Below are 20,912 nucleotides of genomic sequence, written 5' to 3'. Positions count from 1 at the left end.
TAATCTGGTGTGAGGATGGGAAGAAGACAAGAAATAAGCAAGGGTGGCGACTGAGCCTTCCCAGTTTCATTGCCCCCTGTCCTCAAGCCACCCTGCTGCCATCATGGTCGTGGTGCTGCATTGTGGCAGGCAGTATGCCCGGTTTCAAAGTTTCAGAATGTATTGTTTAACAATGAGGCTTCACTTGCAGTAAATGAATGGGTCTGTGAGTAGAGAAACCCTTCAGCCTGGTTATATTATGAGCCATAGAACTGTTGCCATTTTTCTGTTCCCCACATAAAGAGGTGTGTCTGGGCTGGAGACTTAGGCTCAAATGAGGAAACAAGCAGCCAAGTACCAGTTTCAGTTGGTCTGACAGGTTGGTCTGAATTTTAGCAACTCTCTAAACTCAGCTTCTATACCTGTAAGACTCCGAGTGATGCAGATAGTGATGGGAAAAATCTTTTAGAAAATAGAAAACAACTTACTGGTTACTCTGGTAGCATGATGGAAGTTGCCAAATGGAAAATGAATGCAAAAAATACAGCTGGATTGTGTGCCACAAGTTTATTCAATAAATATTCTGTGGTTTGATGGAGAATACTGTATTTTTAATACATTCTGATTAGAAATTCAATCCTAAAACATTCTGTAAGAATCAGACACTGTTGAATTAGAAGGGAATTGACTCCATTAAAATATGTTTGGCCTCAATAAGGTCCCACAGCCATTTTTCTCGAAAGTAAGTCATTCCTGGTCTGCAGAGAAAGAAAAACAAATACACCAAAAGTTTTTAAAAGAAAACAAAACGTTGAGCCAGAGATTGATCCCCTGTTTACTCTGTTACATTCCTGGTGAGCAAAAACTCTTTTGGGGGTGGGGGAGTGAAGTCTGTCTCTATTCCTTAAACCCAATCAATAAAAGAATTAATGAGCTTATATGTAAAGACTCTTTAAGAAAGCTGCTACACAAATAAAAGGGATTATTATACCTGAGGTAATTCCATGTAATTGTGAATTTTCCCATAGAAACAATAGACATGGCCCACTTTGCCCCCATTCTACTTCAGTAATTAATCCTCGAGTTTCTAATCGCTGAAAAAAAAAAAGGAAAGAAAAAAAAACAATTTTCTAGAACAATGGCAGAATCTTACTTTCAGCCAATCCTAATGGGGTAGGTAGTCCAAAAGAGAAAAGTGACCATTACATGAATTATCTGTGGCTGTGGGCCTGTTGGATTCCTGGAGTATGATGATCTTTTTCTACCACCCTTTTTAAATAAGTCTCCAAATGTTTATTACCTGTGAACTAATGACTGGCCCTCAAAGATGTAAGAGACATCAATTGGTGCATCCTAAGAGAGAAAAGGACAATTGTCAGCCTTGATCAGTCATACACTTGTCCATATGTGTACTCTTAAATTTCTAGAATTCATCTTCCTTGTGAATTGGGAATGTGTAGGTGGTAGTTCTTTGTCACTTCAAATCTCTATTCTCCAAATGATCTTTTTGGCAACAAATACGTTAAGAATCGCCATGGTATTGGAAACAAGTCAGGAGCTTGAGTAAATCATTTACCTTCTTTACATGTTCCAGTATCCACCTCTTAGGAATGGCATCAGAATGAAATAATACAGATGAACAAAGTTCAAAAACATTTTTAAAGCAGCAGAACTTTAAACATCTAAGTGCAGAGGTCTGGGCTGGAGATACCAATTTGGGAACCACAAGCTAGAGGTGGCATTTAAAGCCAGTGAGTATAGAGAAGAGGTGCAAGGCCTGTGTTTTGGGACATTACAATATGAAGAGGTTGGTGGGAGGAGGAAAAACCAGCAGAGACTGAGAAGGAATGGTCAGTGAGGCAGGAGGAAAACCAGAAAAGTATGTTGTTCTAGAAGCTAAATGGAATGTTTCATGGAGGAGGGAGTGATCAGCTATGGCAAGTGCTGCAGATGAGCTGAGCAGGATGAGGACAGAAATATGACTACTAAGTTTCACAAAGGAGGTCATCAATGATCTCAACAAGAGAAGTCTCCATTCTCATTGAAGTCTCATCAATGGAAATGGCAGAAAAGGAGGAGCTTACCAGAGGTTTGTTTTTGTTGACCTTGATAGTGAAGTAGGCAGAGGCAGAGCCTAGTGCCATGGGTATGTTGGCAGTTGGGATGCTCCAGCGTACTGAGTAGATGTAGTAGAAGCTGTGAACCATGTCTTTCGTCTCTATCAACTTTGTGTAGTGCACCCAGTGGTCTTGATATTCCCAGGTCTGTTTCATAGAAAAAAGAAAGAGCCCACAGAGGAAGACAAGCAGACTTCTTGCTTCTATTCAAGTCCTCTAGATAAAAGCAGCACATAACAGTTGGGTTTACAGCCCTGCTTTTGGGGTCCATTGCTAACATTTTTGATTGGGATTCAACTCCTAATGATCAGTGCAGGACAGAAAAGGTGGAGGTGAAATGAAATGAGTGACTAATGCAAACATCACTTGAAATTGGGCTGTGGACCGTAGAGGCACATGCTCAGATGTGGGTGTGTAAATCCACACTACACATACATACACACTCACCTCCTTCCAGACCCTTACCTGGGAGGCAGGTTTGGTTAATTGGAAAATAGTTAGAAAGTGATCAGAACATGTGGTCTGCTCACTCCATTCTGGGAGACCTAAAGGTGTGACTGGAAAGGAATGAGGCTGATTTCACGAGCTGTTTTTGAAAATCAGATTAACTTCATTGCAGCTATAGGGCGTATATAAAATAAGGTCAGAAAAGGATGAGTCGGCGAAAGGATCATCCACATACCTGGAATTGCTGTCTGCACCTCCAAAGCACAAATATCCCCAGCACCTAGGGTCCATGGAAGTCCTAATGCAGGCCTGATTCTTAGCACAGGGCCTTGAACTCTATGGGTGTTTAACAAGTTCCATTCAACCACCCGCCCCCTTGGGCTGGCTATTAGAGTACATGAAGCTTCCAAATCAGAAAGATCCTGAATTAAGATGAAGGTCTGCAGAAGGAAGAAAGTGGGATTGTCTAACAATCCCAGTGATGTGTGGAGGGAGTGTGGGAAGAGATAGTAAAAAGATTTCAAGACCTCCTTTAAAAAAAAAAAAAAAAAAAGCAAGTAAACTGGCCTTCTGCCTCAGCTTACTTTATTTCAAGCTTCTACCCAAATGCCTGTTTCAGTCAGCCAGAGAGGAGCACCAGACTCTGGATTCCTTGAGATCAGGGACTGTCTTCCTACAGAGATCATCATTTTTTTTAATGAAGTCCAATAGTCAACCGCTTGACGCCCATAGAAGCATGCCTTTTTTTCCAAACCTTTCTATACTATTTGATGTATTTTTTCAGCCCTAATGTTTACTCTGTCACATAATCACAGACTCTGTAGCACTGGAATGGTCCCTAGAGATCATCTCATGAAGCCCCTTACTTTACAGATGAGAGTACAAGGACCTACAAGTGGGTAAGGACAGTCCAACACAACAGCTGGGACAGGGACCCAGGGCTCCTTAGCAGCCAGCTCAGCTCTCTCTCTACCCCACCAGATGCCTTAGTTCTAAGATTTTCTTCCACTCAACTTGGTGTCTTAGTGGGTTTTTTTTTCTCTTTTGTGAACTAAGGCAGCCTTAGGCACATCAAATTCAACTATCTCCATCAAGCCAGTTTCTTCCCATTTTTATCATTGTGCAAGCAGCTGACTTATATGTAGTTCCAGTGAGTGTGTATTATCCTTGTGTTTTGTAATTTTTGCATAACACTGCTTCATATACTCGCTTCTAGGAAACAGTGTCTCATTGTGCTACTCTACTATGGATGGCTTAGCCCATTACATATGTTGGATACTCAAAATCAACAGGCACCTGGAAGTATATTCACAAAACTGTTATCGATGGTAAGTAACCTTTGAGGGAGTACATCTGGGTATTGTGGGAGTGAAGGAATAACTTTCATTTTCTACTTTGTATTTTTGCTAACTGGGGTTTTTTATAATGATACTTTGTACTTATAAAAATTTTAACTGGAGAACGATGCCATACCCACCAATTTAAATAGCCATTGGATTTTCTTTCAGTGTTTTTAATGCAGTGACCTTCATAATAAAATAATTATTCATTCTATTTAAAAAAAATTTTAACTGTGTGTTAGGCATTGGGGATTTTCCAGTTTTTCTCTTATAAAGAAATTATTTATACATTCTTGTTGCCAGATTGCATTTCTCAAGAGAATAAACCAATTATAATGCCCGTTGGCAATGTTTAAGTGTACCTATTCCCTCTCCGCAAACACACAAGCCTTTTGACATCAGATTAATCATTCTTATTCACATTGTAATACCTTAAAATCTTTTGAATTTCCATTTTTTATTGCTAGTAAAACTCTGCATGATTTTTATCATCAAAAACTCCTTTTCCTACTATGGGGAAAAAGTATATCAGACAGACCTATGATCAAAACTTCATTTTGCTGCTTAAACAGAAAGACTTTGAACATATTGCCCAAGTTCTCTGAGCCTCAAGATTCCTCAATTGTAAAAGGAGTACACTAATATACCTACACTCAGGTTTGTTATGAGAATTAAATGAGGTGATGCACACGAAGTGCTCAGCAGTGCTTGGCACATAGCAATGCTTAGTGAATGATAACTCCGAATTTGCCATCCCCTGGTATATGGTGGATTCTGGGAAATCTGCACTAAGCTTGAGAAAGTTATCTATCAGAAACGCCTGGCACTTAGATGGTAGACTTCACTTCTAGGGCTCGCTACATTAGTGGGGCTGGGAACAGGGTGATTGGATGTCAGGAATTTTAAGTATCGAGCTTTTAGCTTTTCAGTCACCTTCTAGTTTCTAATTGTCTCTACCTGTGCAACAGCCCTACAAAGTAGGTAAGCTCTTCATCTGTGAAGAAATACTGGTATGAAGAGAATAAATCTGTTCATGTATTTAACACTTATTTATAGAGTACGTATGTGTACCTCACCTTTCTAGGGGCTAGGGACAGAGAAACAAAAGTCTTTGCCCTCATATGATACGGTAGTGAAAGAAAAGCAATGGTGTAAATAAGTAAAATCTAGTATCTTAGGTAGAACTAAGTGCTAAAAAAAAAATAAGAGAAAGACAGAGGTTCACAATTTTAGATGACATGGCTAGGAAAGGCCTCAATAAGCAGGTGTAATCTTAACAAAGATCTGAAGAGAGGTGAGGCATGAACCATGAGAATATCTCAGGGGAAAGTGTTCCAGGCAGAGGGAACAGCAAGTGCAAAGGCCCTGAGATGGGGACATGCATGGCAGTTGAACAGCAAGGAGACAAGTGTGGCTGGAGTGAGGAAGGTAAAAAGGGAGAAGGTAGTAGGTGATGGTATCTGGGCATTAAGTTGGGAGGGAGGACACTCAGATCACGTCGGGCCTTGTAAGCCATTGTCAGGACTTTTGTCTTTTACTCAGAGTGAGCAGTGGACTTTCCAAAGGTCAAAATTTCCCATCTCTTTGTCCCATTCCAGGCCAATTCAGGATCCTTGGGTGCATCTTGTAGGGTCCTTTACCCAACCCCAAATGGAAACATGCTCTGGAGCAATAAAGCCCAAGAGTAACTAGTACTTTGCACCATTCATCTTTATTACACTCTAGATACCCTTCCAAATGGCAACAGTGAGTTGTGCTCTCTGGATCACAGATGTAGGGTGTGAAGCCAAAAATCCCTGACCTTTCCTCATTCCAACCTGACCGGGGCTGCCTAGGGCCCTTAGGGCTGTGAGCTTTGATGGGCTAGCCAGAGGAACAGAGACAGCAGGAAAAGTCTCCCAGGGGTGGAGGTTTGCCTCCACCAATTTCAACTGGTCTCTCATCTGGGGAAGTACAATGAGTGGGAATTTCAATCATTCTTCATGTACCCACCAGTTATGCAAAGCAACCCAGGGCCTTTTCACCAGAGCTGCCAAGATAAGCCACACGAGTGGGTCAGAGCCAGGCACAGGAGGAAAAAAAAAAGGAATTCACGGGCATATGCATCTGACTGCAGGCAATACATCCCAAAGCTACATGAAAATGACTTTCGATCCTGCACATCCCCTGTTAATAGGAATGTTCTAAAGTTGGCGATGGTGAATTCTTGTTTGGGAGAAGCAACTGGTACCTCAGGCCACTGGGCCCCACATTTAATGCACCAGCATGAGCAAAATGTTCAACTGGAAATATAAGACATTTCTAGGGAAATGTTCAGTTATGATAATACGAACACTGGAAAATACAATTGTGCTTTTCACCTTCAAAGACTATCACACATTGATTTTGGAAGTCAGATGGGGACAATGTTTACTTGCTCTATTTGCCTTTGATATCATCTCCTAGGGTTTCTGGACTTCAAACTTTTCATCAAACTAGAGCCTTTTTATTGTTATTTGCCCTTGTACACCAAACTGGAGTGGTCAACTAACTTACCAAAACAAACTCTTCAATTTGTCTACGGCCCCTTTCTGCTGTGAATTCACCATGTGTGATCCAGTTGATGTTTTTGATGGTGTATTTATCTTCTGCAAACAAGACGTGAATTTGTTAGTTGCCTGGTAGTTGATGTTATGTAACAAGACAGTCCTTTAGGCTCCCACATTACTACCTTTCACAGTCTTAACAGCAGCGGAGATGGCCCTCTTCGCTAAATCTAGAGCAAGTTCAGTCACATTGCTGTCGTCTTCTGTGTCCGTCATCTGGCTTGAAGGACTTATATACACATCTATTGTCTCCCGAAATCTGACAGTTTTAGTCTTACGCATTTTCTTTTGCCTGGAAAAAGAAACTCAAGAGGTTAACTTTTGCACCTGTGTGTGCACACATGTACATACTCCTAAAAGTACAGACTATCTCTTGAAGAATCACAAGAGTCAGGAAACAGTTGTTTCTTCTAGGGAGGTGATTAGACGTTTGGGTAGGAGTGAGGCCTCTCTGTTTACCCTTTGTGCCTGGCTGCTGGGATCTACTTTTTTCCATTTTTCCTTTGAGTCGTTGCCATGCAGGGTGGCCTGCGGGGTCTCTGCTCCCGCTCCCCACACAAGAACGCAGGACATGGTGAGGCCAAAACGGAACACCCACAGAGCTATAGATAGGGGAGTCATACCACTATAGTCTCACTGGTGGCTGGGTTGGAGACACGGGAGGCAGGAGCCACACTATCCACAACCACTACTCTCTGCCAACCAACCCCACTTGCTAGCTGCAATCCACCGTGCTAACTGCAATCCGCTCTTGCTAGCTCAGCCACCATCTTCTTGCTAGCTCCCATTTTTCTGCTAGCGTAGACACGGCAGTTATATTAGTGGCCAATGGCTCACTGGTTACATACAGCTGACAGCCATCTAGCCACAGCTGATGGCCATCCAATCACAGTTGATGGCCATTTACTACCCGAGTGAGCACCTTTCCACGTGAGTCCGAGAGCCTGGAAACTGCACTCTTGGCTCTGTCCCCACAGTCGTGGATTCCATTTCCCTGCTATACTTAAGTCTCTTCACTTATGAGAAGTCATTTACTTCTTTTTTTTTTTTTTTTTTTTTAATTTTATTTTATTAAATTTATTGGGGTGACAATTGTTAGTAAAATTACATAGATTTCAGGTGTACAATTCTGTATTACATCATCTATAAATCCCATTGTGTGTCTAACACATAAATTCCTTGCAGGCAATCCTTGCCTTGAAGTAGCTGCAGGAAAGTGGATATCTCTTCCCAAAGGGAACTATTATTTATTTTTCTATAAAGAGCAACTCCCAGTTTGGGGATGTTTAATGTGCCTGATTTCATTTAACTCTCACCACAGACACTCTCTGGATCTTCGCTCAGCTGCAGTGTTTCCCTTTTTTCGCTTTCTCTGCTTCTTTTCAGTCTTTTCTCGCTCTTCTGCACTGCAGTGTGACGAGGCCGAACCCTCGGTCCCCACCCAGTCCTTGCCTTCTTATATCCGCACTGGTCTATTTCTCTATTCAGCCGCCCGCCCGCGGCAGCCACTGCTACACAGCTGGTGTCGGTGCCACGCTTTCCCTCCCCCCCATGTTGTCCCTGCAGCTTATGGCCCAGGCCACCTTGGGTATTTCTGCTCAAGGTAACCGCATCCCTCTTTAAAACTTCCGCCGAAAAAGAGAAGACGCTTTACCCAACTCTTTGGGCAGTTATCTCACGACGAACTTGCTGACCAAGTATACAACTACCGAGAGGGCCTAGAAGTGCTGTATAGAGAGCAGTTCGACTTCAACGCTGAGCCACCTTGGGAACCTAGCTGATGACAAGTTAGTTCCATCTCCTAACTTGTCCATGGAGGTCTTCACTTCAGAAATCCAAGACTCACATTCATCCAGCCTGGTGTCAAGTGGGCTGTTGCTGCCAGAATTATCTTGTGATTGATTATTTGAGAGATGTATCAATTTCTTCTGAAGTACAATCAACTATAGAAGCCTTTGTAGCAGTTTGTTGCATATTCTAAGGACCCAGACATAAGGCTTGGTGGCCCATCTCATTTTTCCTGGTTTATGACTTTCGGCTTTGTGGAACACAGCTGAGATGAAAGGATTTATTGACGATAAAAACTACTTCATTGGCCTGTTGGATGAAGAAACAAACCTTGGAAATGTTATTGATAACTATGTTTATGAACATACCGACAGGGGAAAATGCATTTTTTGTGGGAGATCTTGGAAAGATTGTGAAGAAACACAGCCAATGGCGGAATGTAGTGGCTCAGATAAAGCCATTCGACATGGTCAAGTGCAACTCCACTCCAGCTGTACTTGAGATTTTGACAGCTCTTGGAACTGGATTTGCTTGTTCCAGTAAAACTGAAATGATTTTAGTGCAATAATTGGGTGTATATCCAGAAAACATCACTTATATAAGTCCTTGCAAGCAAGTGTCACAGATAAAGTATGCAGCAAAAGTTGGAGTGAACATGATGACATGTGATAGTGAAGTAGAACTGAAGAAAATTGCACATAATCATCCAAATGCCAAGGTCTTGCTACATATTGCAACAGAAGATAATATTGGAGGCAAAGAGGGTAACATGAAGTTTGGCACTACCCTGAAGAACTGTAGGCATGTTTTGAAATGTGCAAAGGAACTTGATGTCCAAATTATTGGAGTTAAATTTCATATTTCAAGTGCTTGCAAAGAATCTGAAGTATATGTTCATGCTCTGATGCTCGACGTGTGTTTGATGTGGCTGGAGAATTTGGCTTCACAATGAAGGTGTTAGACATTGGTGGAGGTTTTCACAGGAACTGAGTTTCAGTTGGAAAAGGTTAATTATATTATCAGCCCTTTGTTGGATGTCTATTTTCCTGAAGGATCTGTCATTAAGATAATTTGAGAACCTGGAAGTTATTACGTGTCTTCTGCATTTACACTTGCAGTTAATATCATTGCAAAGAAAGTTGTTGAAAATGATCGATTTTCCTCTGGAGTAGAAAAAACAGAAGTGATGAACCAGCCTTTGTATATTATATGACTGATGGTGTTTATGGTTCTTTTGCAAGTAAACTGTCTGAGGACTTAAATGCCATTCCAGAGGTTCACAAGAAATACAAGGAAGATGAGCCTCTGTTTACAAGCAGCCTTTGGGATCCATCCTGTGATGAGCTTGATCAAATTGTGGAAAACTGTCTTCTTCCTGAGCTGAATGTGGGAGATTGGTTTATCTTTGATAACATGGGAGCAGATTCTTTCCATGAACCATCTGCTTTTAATGATTTTCAGAGTCCAGCTATTTACTACATAATGTCATTCAATGATTGGTATGAGATGCAAGATGCTGGAATTACTTCAGACACAATGATGAAGAACTTCTTCTTTGTGCCTTCTTGCATTCAGCTGAGCCAAGGAGAAAGATTTTCCACTGAAGCTTAAACAGGCATTAATGCTTCTTTAGATCTGAAGTTGCAGGTTATGCTTGTCTGGTCTACATTCCAGTGTGGGAAAAATTTGAACAATCTTATTCTGTTAATTATCTGAAGCAAACTATTAGTAATAGCTATTTGGAACAAGACAAAATCAGCTTTCATCTATAATTCATTGGGGGTAATTGGGAGATTTAGATAATGTATCCAAATTTAAACTTAATAAGTTGTCCCACCCCTTAAGCGTTTAAAATAAAATATGCAACAAAATAGATGACTTAGTGGCGATGGAAGCCCATTAATTGGGTTCCCCATTAAATCGTTTACATACAAGTACACAGTTTTTATACTAAGGATTCATGTTTAAAAGTCCTGTAAAATTAATGTCTTTCACCCAGATATATCAAATGTCAGTGGAAGACCAATGTGACTTCATTTGATATGTCTAGTGTATTTAGAATGTGTAAATTTGTGCTTTGAACTGTAGTTTAATAAATGTAAAATTGCTTCATAGTATTTGTTGTATTTGGCCTAATGTAACCCTTGTCTGATTGCAATAAAATTTTGTGTAGATTTAAAAAACAAACAAACAAAAAAACACTCGCACCACAGCCCTTTGAGATTGTGCACTGGCTACCTTTCATGGGCTCTTCTGGATCCAGTCTCCCCCATCTCCCCTGCTGTCTACCCTAGAAGGCTGACTTAATTGGACTTCATCAATGGGCTCTCCCATGCCCTCTGTCTTCCAGGAGGTTCCACACAATGGGGAGGCCAGGCTGAAGGGAGGAGAGTGAGGTCAAGATATTAGCTTGGTGCAAAGTAAATGCGGTTTGAAAGGTTAAAAATAATTGCAAAACCGCAGTTACTTTTGCACCAACCTGATATATATTCCCCACGGGGCTGTCCCCATACAGGGTCACCTGTGGCTGTCTGTAAGGAGAAGTCCCCCGCTTCTCCCAGGGTAGCTCTCTCACAAGCTCTCAGTCTGGCAAGAGTAACCGTTCTCTCCCCTCAGGCCTATGGCCCCACTCTTACTAGCCCTGGGGAGCTGCGCTTGCCCTTGTTTCCCCACTGTCTGCCCACACCTTTGTAAATATTCCCTTAACCTTTCCCTTCCTATCCTACTTCTAATATGCCAACAGTTTCCTACTGGGACCCTGAGTAATAAAGAGAGGGACTTGTTAACCTGTGAAATGATGAAGCCAAGCTCACACCCAGACTGTCCAGCTTCACGGCCCATGCTGTTAATTAACTATACTGCTCTCCTCCCTCCAAGATTCACAAAGAGTCATGGGGCCCTGTTCTCACATTTCCATCTGGAGTCTAGAATGTGTTCATTCTCTTTGTGTGAGCCTCTTTCAAAAAGGGTCACCCTTTGTTCCCGTTCTCGATATCATCCTTGGTCCCAGGGTGTGGTGTGTGCTGCATAAGGCAACCTGGTTCTTGTGGCTATCAGTCCCGGAATGCTTTAAACAGCCTTTAAACATTCTGGTAATAATGTTGACTCGTATTCATTTTGGTCTTTGTATCAGCATTTTAAGCTCAGTTTGACTCTGCCTCAGTGCCCTGTTGCTGCAGCTGGGGGATGGACAGGGTCATTTGCTGGGGGAAAATGGAATCTTCCCAGGCTGCCCATTCTAGAGTGAGGAGAGACTGCAGGCCCTTAACCGTAGAGAACTGGCTCTTCCCAGGCGGAGGGCCATGCCAATTTGACTAAAACCCTGTAGTTAAAGATAACAGTTTTCTGGTAAATTGGTAAATTTTGTAGGCTTTGGTGAGTCCATACAGCAACTTGATCCTTCAGAAAATGGCCCATTTGGTGACTTGGCCATTCCATGACTTGGCTTTCAGCAAATTGCCTCTTGATGAATTGACTGGAAGCCAAAGGTATGACTTCCAACACCAACCAAATGAGGTGGGGGCTTTATCCATGGAAGTACCTCCTTAAGACTTTTCCCTGGGGAACCCTGAGCTCCAATAGGATAGGGAAGTGGGGGGGAAATAGGAGTCAGGAAGATCTTATCCTCACACATCTGTAGGCACAAATCATTCTTAAGCATCCCTCCTACGGGCCTCTCCTAGTTCTTTTTCTCCCCTTCCCTTCCTAACAAGGTGGGCAGAACAGGTGTGAAGGGTCAGTGGTGTGCTCAAGTTTGGGGTCTGGGTGATGAATGGGGAGAACTACTGCAGGTCCTTTTTATGGAGCCCTCCCATCCTTAACTACCCCTGATACCTGAGTGACCACATCCTTGGTGGGAACAGTAGTAGCCAGGGAAGCTTAGAAAGAGTTTCTCAGCACCTTTTCCCCAGGATTCCCAGACGGAATGTTTACAAGTGCTGCCAAGGTAACACCGGTTTCAACCAATGGGAAGCAAAACCCAAATGTTTCTGACTACTTCTGTTAGTTATGGAGGGGGCTAGTCAGTCACAGCAACAATCTGACTTCCAAAATGAGACCAAGTTGTAGTGTCCATACCCAGCTTCTACCCAGCAGGAGATGACCTTGCAGGACTGTGCTAGAGGGAATAGCAACAATGAGCCTCACAGCTGGTATGTACTGGAGGCTTCAATATGTGCCAGTCACTGTGTGAAGGGCTCAGTGTGTGTTAAGTCACTCACTCTTCACAGCAGCCCCATGAGGGAGCTACCCTGTTTCCCGGAAAATAAAACCTAGCCAGACAATCAGCTCTAATGCATCTTATTTTACTATAATAGAAGACACGGTTTTATAATATAACATAATATTTTTATATATAAAACTTATAATAAGTTTTTATAATATAAAACCGGGTCTTATATTAATTTTTGCTCCAAAAGACGCATTAGAGCTCATTGTCCGGCTAGGTCTTATTTTCGGGGAAACACGGTATTAGTATTTTCATTACAGTTGAACAAACAGTTGAACAAACTGAGGCACAGAAAGTGTTAAAGAAGTTGCCTAAAACTCAAATCTAGAGCTGTCTCACGCCACTGAAGGAACTTTTTACTTATTTAGTCCCAAATTCTGAGGTTAGGACCTCCCTTGTGTGCTTATTTTCAAAAATATCTTTTTTTTTCCTTCACATTAAAAAAAGAATTTATTGAGGTAAAATTCACATAACAAAATTAACCATCTTAAAGTGAGCAATTCAGTGGCACTTAGTACATTCACAATATTTTTCCCCACAATTTAACATCTCTGAAATGGGAATTCATCTTACAATCAATGATATACTATGGTTTAATTGATAGTATTTTTTAAAATTATTCATAGTGCAATATAAATGAAGGTGTACCTTTCAGTTGATGGTGTCTTAGATTAGTTGGAATAAGGTACTTGGTATTCTTCTTGGATTTTCGAGGGAACATACATCATATTTGGTGCACCCCACTCATTCACTGAGTGTTTTCAAAGATGTCTTTTATGAATCAAGGATGAACTTATACCATAATGGTTATCAGCACAGTCCCAGGAACAATTTATTTAACATTTCTAAATTTCCTTGTCTATAAAATGGGGATAATAATGATACAGAATAGTTTTTTTGTGAGAATCAAATCAGATAATTCATGTAAAGACTGAGAACAATGCATGGTATATACGCATATAAGCTCTCTATATAATGGTTAGCTATTATTTCTACTATTATTATTAATAGCTGTAGTACTACAAAGTGTTCTTTTAAATGGTGAAATCAAAAGTTGTTCCCCTTATGTTAGGACTCAGTTTTATTAATCCATGAAATCTCCAAGGCTGGCCGCTGCCCGCAACCACTGTGCTCTGTATATGGAGTGATTGGTTTCTCACCCTAAACAGTTGATCTCAAGCCCAACAAAGAAAGGAAAGTGCTTTGCTAAGTGTCTTTATCCAGGAAGAAATGCTGAACTCACTGCCTGGAAGACATCACATACATTGAGGTCCCACACAGAGGGAGCCTATTGCTGAGACACCGTCTAGTGACGTAGAGGAATAGGATTGGGAGGGGAGAAGGGTCAAAGGTAATGTGGCTTAGTCCAACGAACAATCTCTGATCACAGAGGGTTTTATAGGGGTCCAGAAAGAGTGTCCTCAGGATGTGCCACCCTGACACGTAGATTATTTTGAGCTGAAAATAAAGCCCAACAAACTCAAAGAGGTTGTTTCTTTGTTTGTTTGTTTACCTTCCCCTTACCTAAGAGAATTCAGATAGAAAAACCTGCTTTAGGAAGGGAAACTTAGCATAGTATGAACTAAGTGTGGCAGACAGGGAGAAACCTGAAAAGTCTGTTTGTTAGACTCCCCTCTGTGTCCCATTGTTTCTGGATGGCCTGGCAAGACTTTGTTTACCACGTTTGCTGTTTCTCATCTACCATGAATTGCCTGTTTTCCTTTTTAAGTCCCAGACCCCTGCCTCCCTCTTCTTAGTCCAGAATGTCAGGTATACTTCATTTTGCCTCACTGTCTCAGAATTTTCATGCTTATATAAATTCTGCATGTGCATGTACTAAAACTTGATTTTCTCCTGTTAATCTGTTGTGTCATTTGAATATTTGACCAGGCAAAAGAACTAAGGGGAGAAGGGGAAAGTCTCCCCAGCTTCGACAGTTTCAGATCCCTGTTCTGCCATGAACTGGCTTTGTGACTTTAGGCAGGTTATTTCACTTCTCTGAGCTTCTTCATTTGTACAACGGGTATCTTAACAGGAGTCACTTTATAAGACTGGTAAGATGAAATGAGGCGATTCATATAGAGCACTCAAAACAAGGACAGGCACACACTAAGTGCTCAATAAACATTAGTTATCACAATCATGACGATGAAGAGACTCACCACAACAGACGGAATAAAAAAGGAAAGGAGTCAGAAGGAGTCCACTGCTTCCCTGAAGCTGGGAGAATTTTCTCAGTACTCCAGGGACAGGTGTGTCTCGAGTGCCCACTGTTTCAGCCCAGTGCCCAGCAACAAAGCCAGGAGGAGGACTTGCGTGGACACTGTTATTGGTGAGCACGCAGGCTCCAGATCTACTGAATGCTCCTGATGATGATGATGATTGGCCTGAGTTCTGTTCACTGGTCTGACTCCCACGCAGACCTTCAGACCAACTGCTAGGAACCTTCTAGTGCCACAGCAGACCCCATGCACAGCTCTGCTCTCCCCCTGGATTCCCTGGGGGTGATGGGGGGAAACTGAAAACACTAGGCCCCACAGTAACTGCACTCCAAAGGGACATCGCTCCATCTTCCTTTCTGTCTAGCGTTTGTGTGCAAGTGCAGTAAGATCTAAGAAGTCCTGAGACCACTGGTGAGAGGCCCAAGGTGAGGACCTGGCCTGAGAGGGCTGGTAGTGGGATTCTTAATTGCCCAAGGGAGAGAGAAATGTAGGCAAGCGATGAGAAACTCCTTGTGGGCAAAATGCTTTCATGTAGGAAGCCAGGAGATATAACCCGGGTGATTAGAAAGGCTCCTCTTTGAAGCAAGAACTTAAACTCCGCAGGGCCAGAACTTGACCTCCTACCCCCAACCAATGTCCTCACTGAAGAGACAAATTATAGCTTCTCAGAGCTCCGGATTAGAAGCCTTTTGAACTCCCAGGCAGCAGAGGACAGGTTCTTTCAAACCGCGCACTGCTCTCCCCGGTGCAGGTAAGTGTGGAGAAGGGGCTTGGAATCCCCAAGATGGAGGGGAGAGACGAGAGGCGCAGGTGGGGCTGTGCAGGAGTTGCTGGCTGTAGGCTTGCCCAGCCCAGCCCCTCCTTCTTCAGGGAAGAAATAGATTGGGCAGGCTGGGAAACCCCAAGCCCTAGTCCCCACCTTGATGCCCCTGCTCCACCCACAGCCTCCACTGGCGTCATGGCTGCCTGCCTCTCCGCAGCCCCAAGCCCTCCTTGCTCCTGGCCCAGAGCGTGGGCCAGCAATGCGCCCACCGTTCACCGGAGAGAACGTGGAGCCTATACACAAAGACAAGCCACCGCTGAATACCATGGGTCTTCCAGACCATGCTTAGGGAGTCTCCTTTGAGATGGCAGGCCGATCCCTGGTGAGTGCGTCTGTCCTGTAAGCATGTATGGCATCTGGTCACGGTAGATGGAGGGGCGGGCTGGGGGGCTCAGAAGGCCCTGCCCTGCCCATCTGGGCACCGAAGCTGCCTTGCTGGACAGACCCCCAGTGGGGAGAGGGCAGGGCCTCACTTGCCCCGCCTTTGGGAAGCTGGGGCGAATTTGTCCCACGGATATGGTGCTCACTAGAGAGAATTGTTTTCAGGACCTTTACCGGTCTCCACGCTGTAAACTTATTCCTGAATTGAGGACAACTGGGGTAGAGGCCTCTAGGCAGGGATGGCTGATATCAGAACACAAAGAAGAGGGCCCTCTCTTCAGGACTCCACACCCTGTGCCTTGAATTATGTTTTTTTCCCACCTGTGTCCCTTAAGTCATGTTCATTCCCTCATTTTTCTGCCCTCTCCACCTTTATACCCTCATGCACACCCTGTCACCTCTTCCCTTTTTATCTCCTTATTCTTTTTCCCTCTTCCTCCTTTTCCCTCCTCCCTGCCTATGCCTAGCAAGGCTGTCAGCTCTCAGGGATGAAACTCTGGACTAATGTTGACATTCTGTTGTCAAGTGAACCCAGTCTGCCAGCACATATCTTTTAAGGGGTGGCAGGCACTGTGGGGAAGTGAAGCTGAATAAGAGAAGGTTCACATTCTCAATGCACTTACAATCTAATTGGGGAGATAAGGTGTGCTCACATGAAAAGAAAACTAGCAAGTCAAATGCAGCAAGGCATGTGGGACTTGGGCAGGTTCTAAGTAACTGGCTGAGTGACCTTGCTTCAAATCTAAAGGGCTACCAGATTGTACCAGGAAGAGGAAACAGGTGGTAGGAGCCCAGGGCCTTTCCTAAACTGAGGCCCATCCTCCAACAGTAAAGGCCCTAAGTACAGTGCTGGCCAGTCCCATATGGCCAGACCCCTGAGTCATGATGTCACAAAGACCTCTCAGAACATTCTAGCCATGCTCAAGAATGCAGCTCTGCCACAGGGTGGGTGAGTTGAACAGTGCTTTGCTCAGAATAAAAGTACGCTGGCAGAGCTGTTCCAGGATGCCTGGACTTGTGATAGCAATGCCTTGATGTTCTGATCCACAGGCGTAACTACTGTGGGCCGCACTTACAGGCACTGGATGAAAACTCCAGGGTTGCCTTGAGATATAACCTCCCCTACCCCAAAGACTAGGCTCTTAGAAGTAAGAGGAGAGTGGGCTTCTGGGGGCAGCACTGTTTTCTGGCCTGCAGAAACAAAGAGCATTAGGCCTAAAAGGAAAACTGTCTGCTGCATGAAACAAGACACTTCCCAGTTGTGTGATAGGTGGCACACAGGGGGACAGGCAAGGTACACCAAAGAACATCTTAAACACATGGGAAACATTTTTGTTTTCTTGGGGCAGTAATGCTCAGGGTTTCCACTGTCTTCCCTACCTTTTTTCCATTGCCTTTGAAATTATAGTTCTTTGGGGTCATAATTGAAATTGCATATTTGCTTGTAAATTATTTACCTGACCACTATCTAGCCCATATATAATCGGTTTTCCCATGTTTTCTGGAACTGAGGAGGATACCTGCCAAGAAACAAAAGATTTAAAAAAAGTGTTCAAACTAATAAAGCAGCAGTTACATGGGTTTACACAAATGAGATCTGCTAGGCCATTTTCTGTGATGCCCTGAAAAGAATAATTAAGTTTCTATTCCTGAATCAAGACTGTACAAATCCCTAAAGCAATGATTTGGCTCTTCACTGCAAAAGAGCCTTTGGGGATGGGGAAGATCTATTACAGCCAACAGCATCAAACACAGAGGGTACACAGATATGCCAAAGACACCCTTAACAACTAAAGATTATACAAACAGCTCTGGATTTATTCTTTACAGAAAAAAATGTCCTTCTCTTGTCTTTTACCAATAATGTACCAAAATGTGAAGGTTTTAAAGATATTCTCAACCCCAGTTCAGTGTGCTGTAGGGTTTGCCCCAGCTTTGTCTGGAAAGCAAGGAAGAGCACATCACAAAAGAATACTCCTGAGTATGCATACCTCAGAGATGAAATACTTGGTCCGGGGGTGTGGATGAAGTGGGAGGAAGAGGGGAGCATTACACAAGCATACACAGACCCAAACCAAGAAGCTGAGTGCCAGTCTCTAGCTATCCAAAATGTGTATTGACATATTTGGAAAGGAAAAACTCTGTATTTGTTCCATATGTCTCACAAGAATGTAGCAGAATAATTTGAGTTCTCAGGTCACAAAAGAAAGTATCAAAGTGATACGAAATCTTGAAAACTAAGTGACGTTTAACTCGCACTCCACCTCCACCCTCATCCAGAATCTTCCTGTTGAGTACTGTGAGCGTCAATCCCACCCACTCACCACTTTCCCTTAAAAAGATCGCAAGTGGAAACTGCTGAGGGGTAACCAGGAACTCAGTTCTCTCAGTGGCATTAAGGTGGATTTTCCAATTTTCAGAAAATACCTTCAGAGCAATTGAGGTTAGTATTGTCTGTTGTCTTTGTTTGCAGTACTCTGGGAATACTTCAGTTGTGATCACTCATTCTAGGAGGGAACCAAAACTGCCCCAAGGGTCCTCCCACCATCACATTTGGGTGCCTTTGGGGGCTCTGGGGATGGACTGGATAGCTGTTTACGGGGTGCTTACAACACCAGCAATGATCCCTTCCACATGCACAGGGTTGAACAGTTACAAGCTATTTCATATACGTGACTTCATGACAGTCTCAGATACTCAGAGATGTATGCAGAGGACATACTATCTTCACTTGAGAGATGGAAGATCCGAGGCTCTGAGCAGTGAAGTGACTTTCTTACGATCATACAGCTGACAGGTAGTGGAGCCTCCTGATGTGAAGGTCCTCCCAATCCTCCCAACATCACACATCAACTCCTCAGAAATGAAAGTTTGTTATTTGCTTTCTCAGTCTGAGGCACATCACCCCCAGTGAGTTGGGATACATCCTTGGGAAAAAAGTTCAGGTTTGCAGATGAGCCAAGAACCTGGGATCGGAACTTTTTTTTTCTTCAAGTTTATTGGGGTGACAACTGTTAGTAAAATTACATAGATTTCAGGTGTACAAATCTGTATTACATCATCTATAAATCCCATTGTGTGTTCACCACCCAGAGTCAGTTCTCCTTCCATCACCATATATTTGATCCCCCTTACCCTCATCTCCCACCTCCCCACCCCCTTTACCCTCTGGTAACCACTAAACTATTGTCTGTGTCTATGAGTTTCTGTTTCTCATTTGTTTGTCTTCTTCTTTTGTTGTTTTTGGTTTATATACCACATACAGTGAAATCGTATGGTTCTCTGCTTTTCTGACTTACTACGCAGAACTAGGAGTGGGAGAAGGTAGATTGCTCCCATATAGTCCTGAATAAGTAGGAATTTTAAAAAATACTTCCGGGTGTGTTTCTTGATGGAGACCCTGCTAGTTTTCAGGGTTTCTGTCTCAGCACTATTGACACTTTCGGTACCTACAACAGTCCCGAGGAGGGGCTGTCCTGTGCATTGTAGGACGCTTAGAAGCATTGCTGGGCTCTAACCACTAGATGTCAGTAACACCTTCCCCAACTCCCCATGTTGGGGTGAGAACCACTGCCTTTTAGCCTCTAGCCTCTGCAGAGCAGCCAGGCAGATGTATGCAAGTCACCACCTCTCATGCTTCCTTCCTGCAGAGGCTCCCAACTGCCTTCAGGAGAAAATCCGGCACCCTGAGGGAGACATACCAAGCCCTTCAAGTTCTGGGCCCTGCCAGTCTCTCCAGTCCCTTTTCCCTCTACTTCCTAACTCAAAATCTTGGCTCTAGCTCTGCACAACTGCTCGTAGATGGTTCCCAGAGCCATGCTAGTTTGTGTCCCCACACTCATGCTGTTCTCTCTGTATGTAGTATCCTTCTGTCAATTGTTTATCTCATAAATCCTACCCAACCTTCAAGACTTGGTGCAGGCATCAGGTGGAAACCTACCCTAAGTCCTTTCCTTTTCCCTAACGGAAGGCTGGGTCAAGCCTCACATCTGTGCTCCCAGAGTACCCTCTGCAAACTTGTTACAGCATTCGTCACCCCATCCTGTAACTATCTGTCACTCTTGTCTGTGAGCTCCTGAAGGGCAAGGCTGTGTCTTATTCAAGTCTGAGACACAGTGCCTGGCATGTGGCATTTACTCAGCAGTGTTTATTCAAATGAACCATAAGACAGGTGAAAGCACACTAGGTTGAGTCATAAAACCAGGATTCTAGTCCCAATTCTGCCACTAGCTACCTAAGTTTTTGCTTCCCATCCTCAAACCTGTTTCCTCATCTGAGGAATCAGAATTTGGACTAAATGTCTAAGTGTCCTTAAAAGTTGGAATTGCTGATAATAAAATGTTCCATTTTTTTATACATGTTTCACTTAAAAGTTTCCCAAAGGGCAGGGCCATCTTCCTCCCCCTTCTGAATGTGCATGGCTTCCTCTACGCTTTTTCAGTCATTTCCTATTGACTATTTCATTTGACCCCAAAACTAATTGACAGCCTGGTGGATATAATTTCAAACAGGACAATTCTTTCAAACAAGTGACATAAAATAAACTGTCAGATGTTACCAATGTGGAAGACTGAAAAATATTAAGAGACCCTTCCGGGTGGTGTGACAGTGAGGCAGGTGCTAGGCAGGGGATTAGAGCAAGTCTTTTCACTGAATACCTTATATTGTTAAGATTTTTGAGCTATGTGAATACAATATCGATTTAAAAACTGAAGATAGTGAATACAACCAAATTAATGGCATCATTTCCCAAGCACCATTTCAATTGGCCTTAAGAGCAAGAGACCTATGGACCCAAGGTCAGTGGCTGGGCCACATCTGCCACAGCTGCTCAAAGAAAACCCTCCTGGCTAACTGCACTTGCTAAAAATCAAGAGAGATGCAAACTACAAAGTATGACTATAATCTAGCTTCAAAGTGCTTTAATCTGGTTCACTCCCTGGCTGTAGAGTATAAAAATAAGGCTAAATTTCATAGCAGGTGCCACACAAAAGGGAGGTGA

General features: G+C 43.1%; 1 protein-coding gene and 1 pseudogene across 2 annotated transcripts; one reads left to right on the top strand and one right to left on the bottom strand.

Moving 5' to 3' along the window:
- Window positions 1–635: 635 nt before the first annotated feature.
- AKAP14 (A-kinase anchoring protein 14) lies at window positions 636–6,750 on the bottom strand. Its single transcript, XM_019717031.3, has 5 exons — window positions 6,594–6,750; window positions 6,419–6,510; window positions 2,064–2,243; window positions 1,280–1,332; window positions 636–737 (listed from the first exon to the last, which is right to left on the bottom strand). The coding sequence occupies exons 1-5, from the start codon at window positions 6,748–6,750 to the stop codon at window positions 653–655; spliced, it is 567 nt and encodes a 188-aa protein (XP_019572590.3). The 3' UTR covers window positions 636–652.
- Window positions 2,143–10,366, top strand: LOC109437674 (antizyme inhibitor 1 pseudogene; annotated as a pseudogene). The gene is made up of 2 exons (XR_012493264.2): window positions 2,143–3,871; window positions 7,855–10,366. The product of XR_012493264.2 is annotated as an antizyme inhibitor 1 pseudogene (transcript).
- The last annotated feature ends 10,546 nt before the right edge of the window (window positions 10,367–20,912 follow it).

This window comes from Rhinolophus sinicus, chromosome 18 (assembly GCF_057876585.1).
Source record: "Rhinolophus sinicus isolate RSI-liver-muscle chromosome 18, RSI-T2T, whole genome shotgun sequence".
In the NCBI taxonomy this organism is placed as follows: domain Eukaryota; kingdom Metazoa; phylum Chordata; class Mammalia; order Chiroptera; family Rhinolophidae; genus Rhinolophus; species Rhinolophus sinicus.
This window is presented reverse-complemented; position numbering and strand designations above follow the sequence as displayed.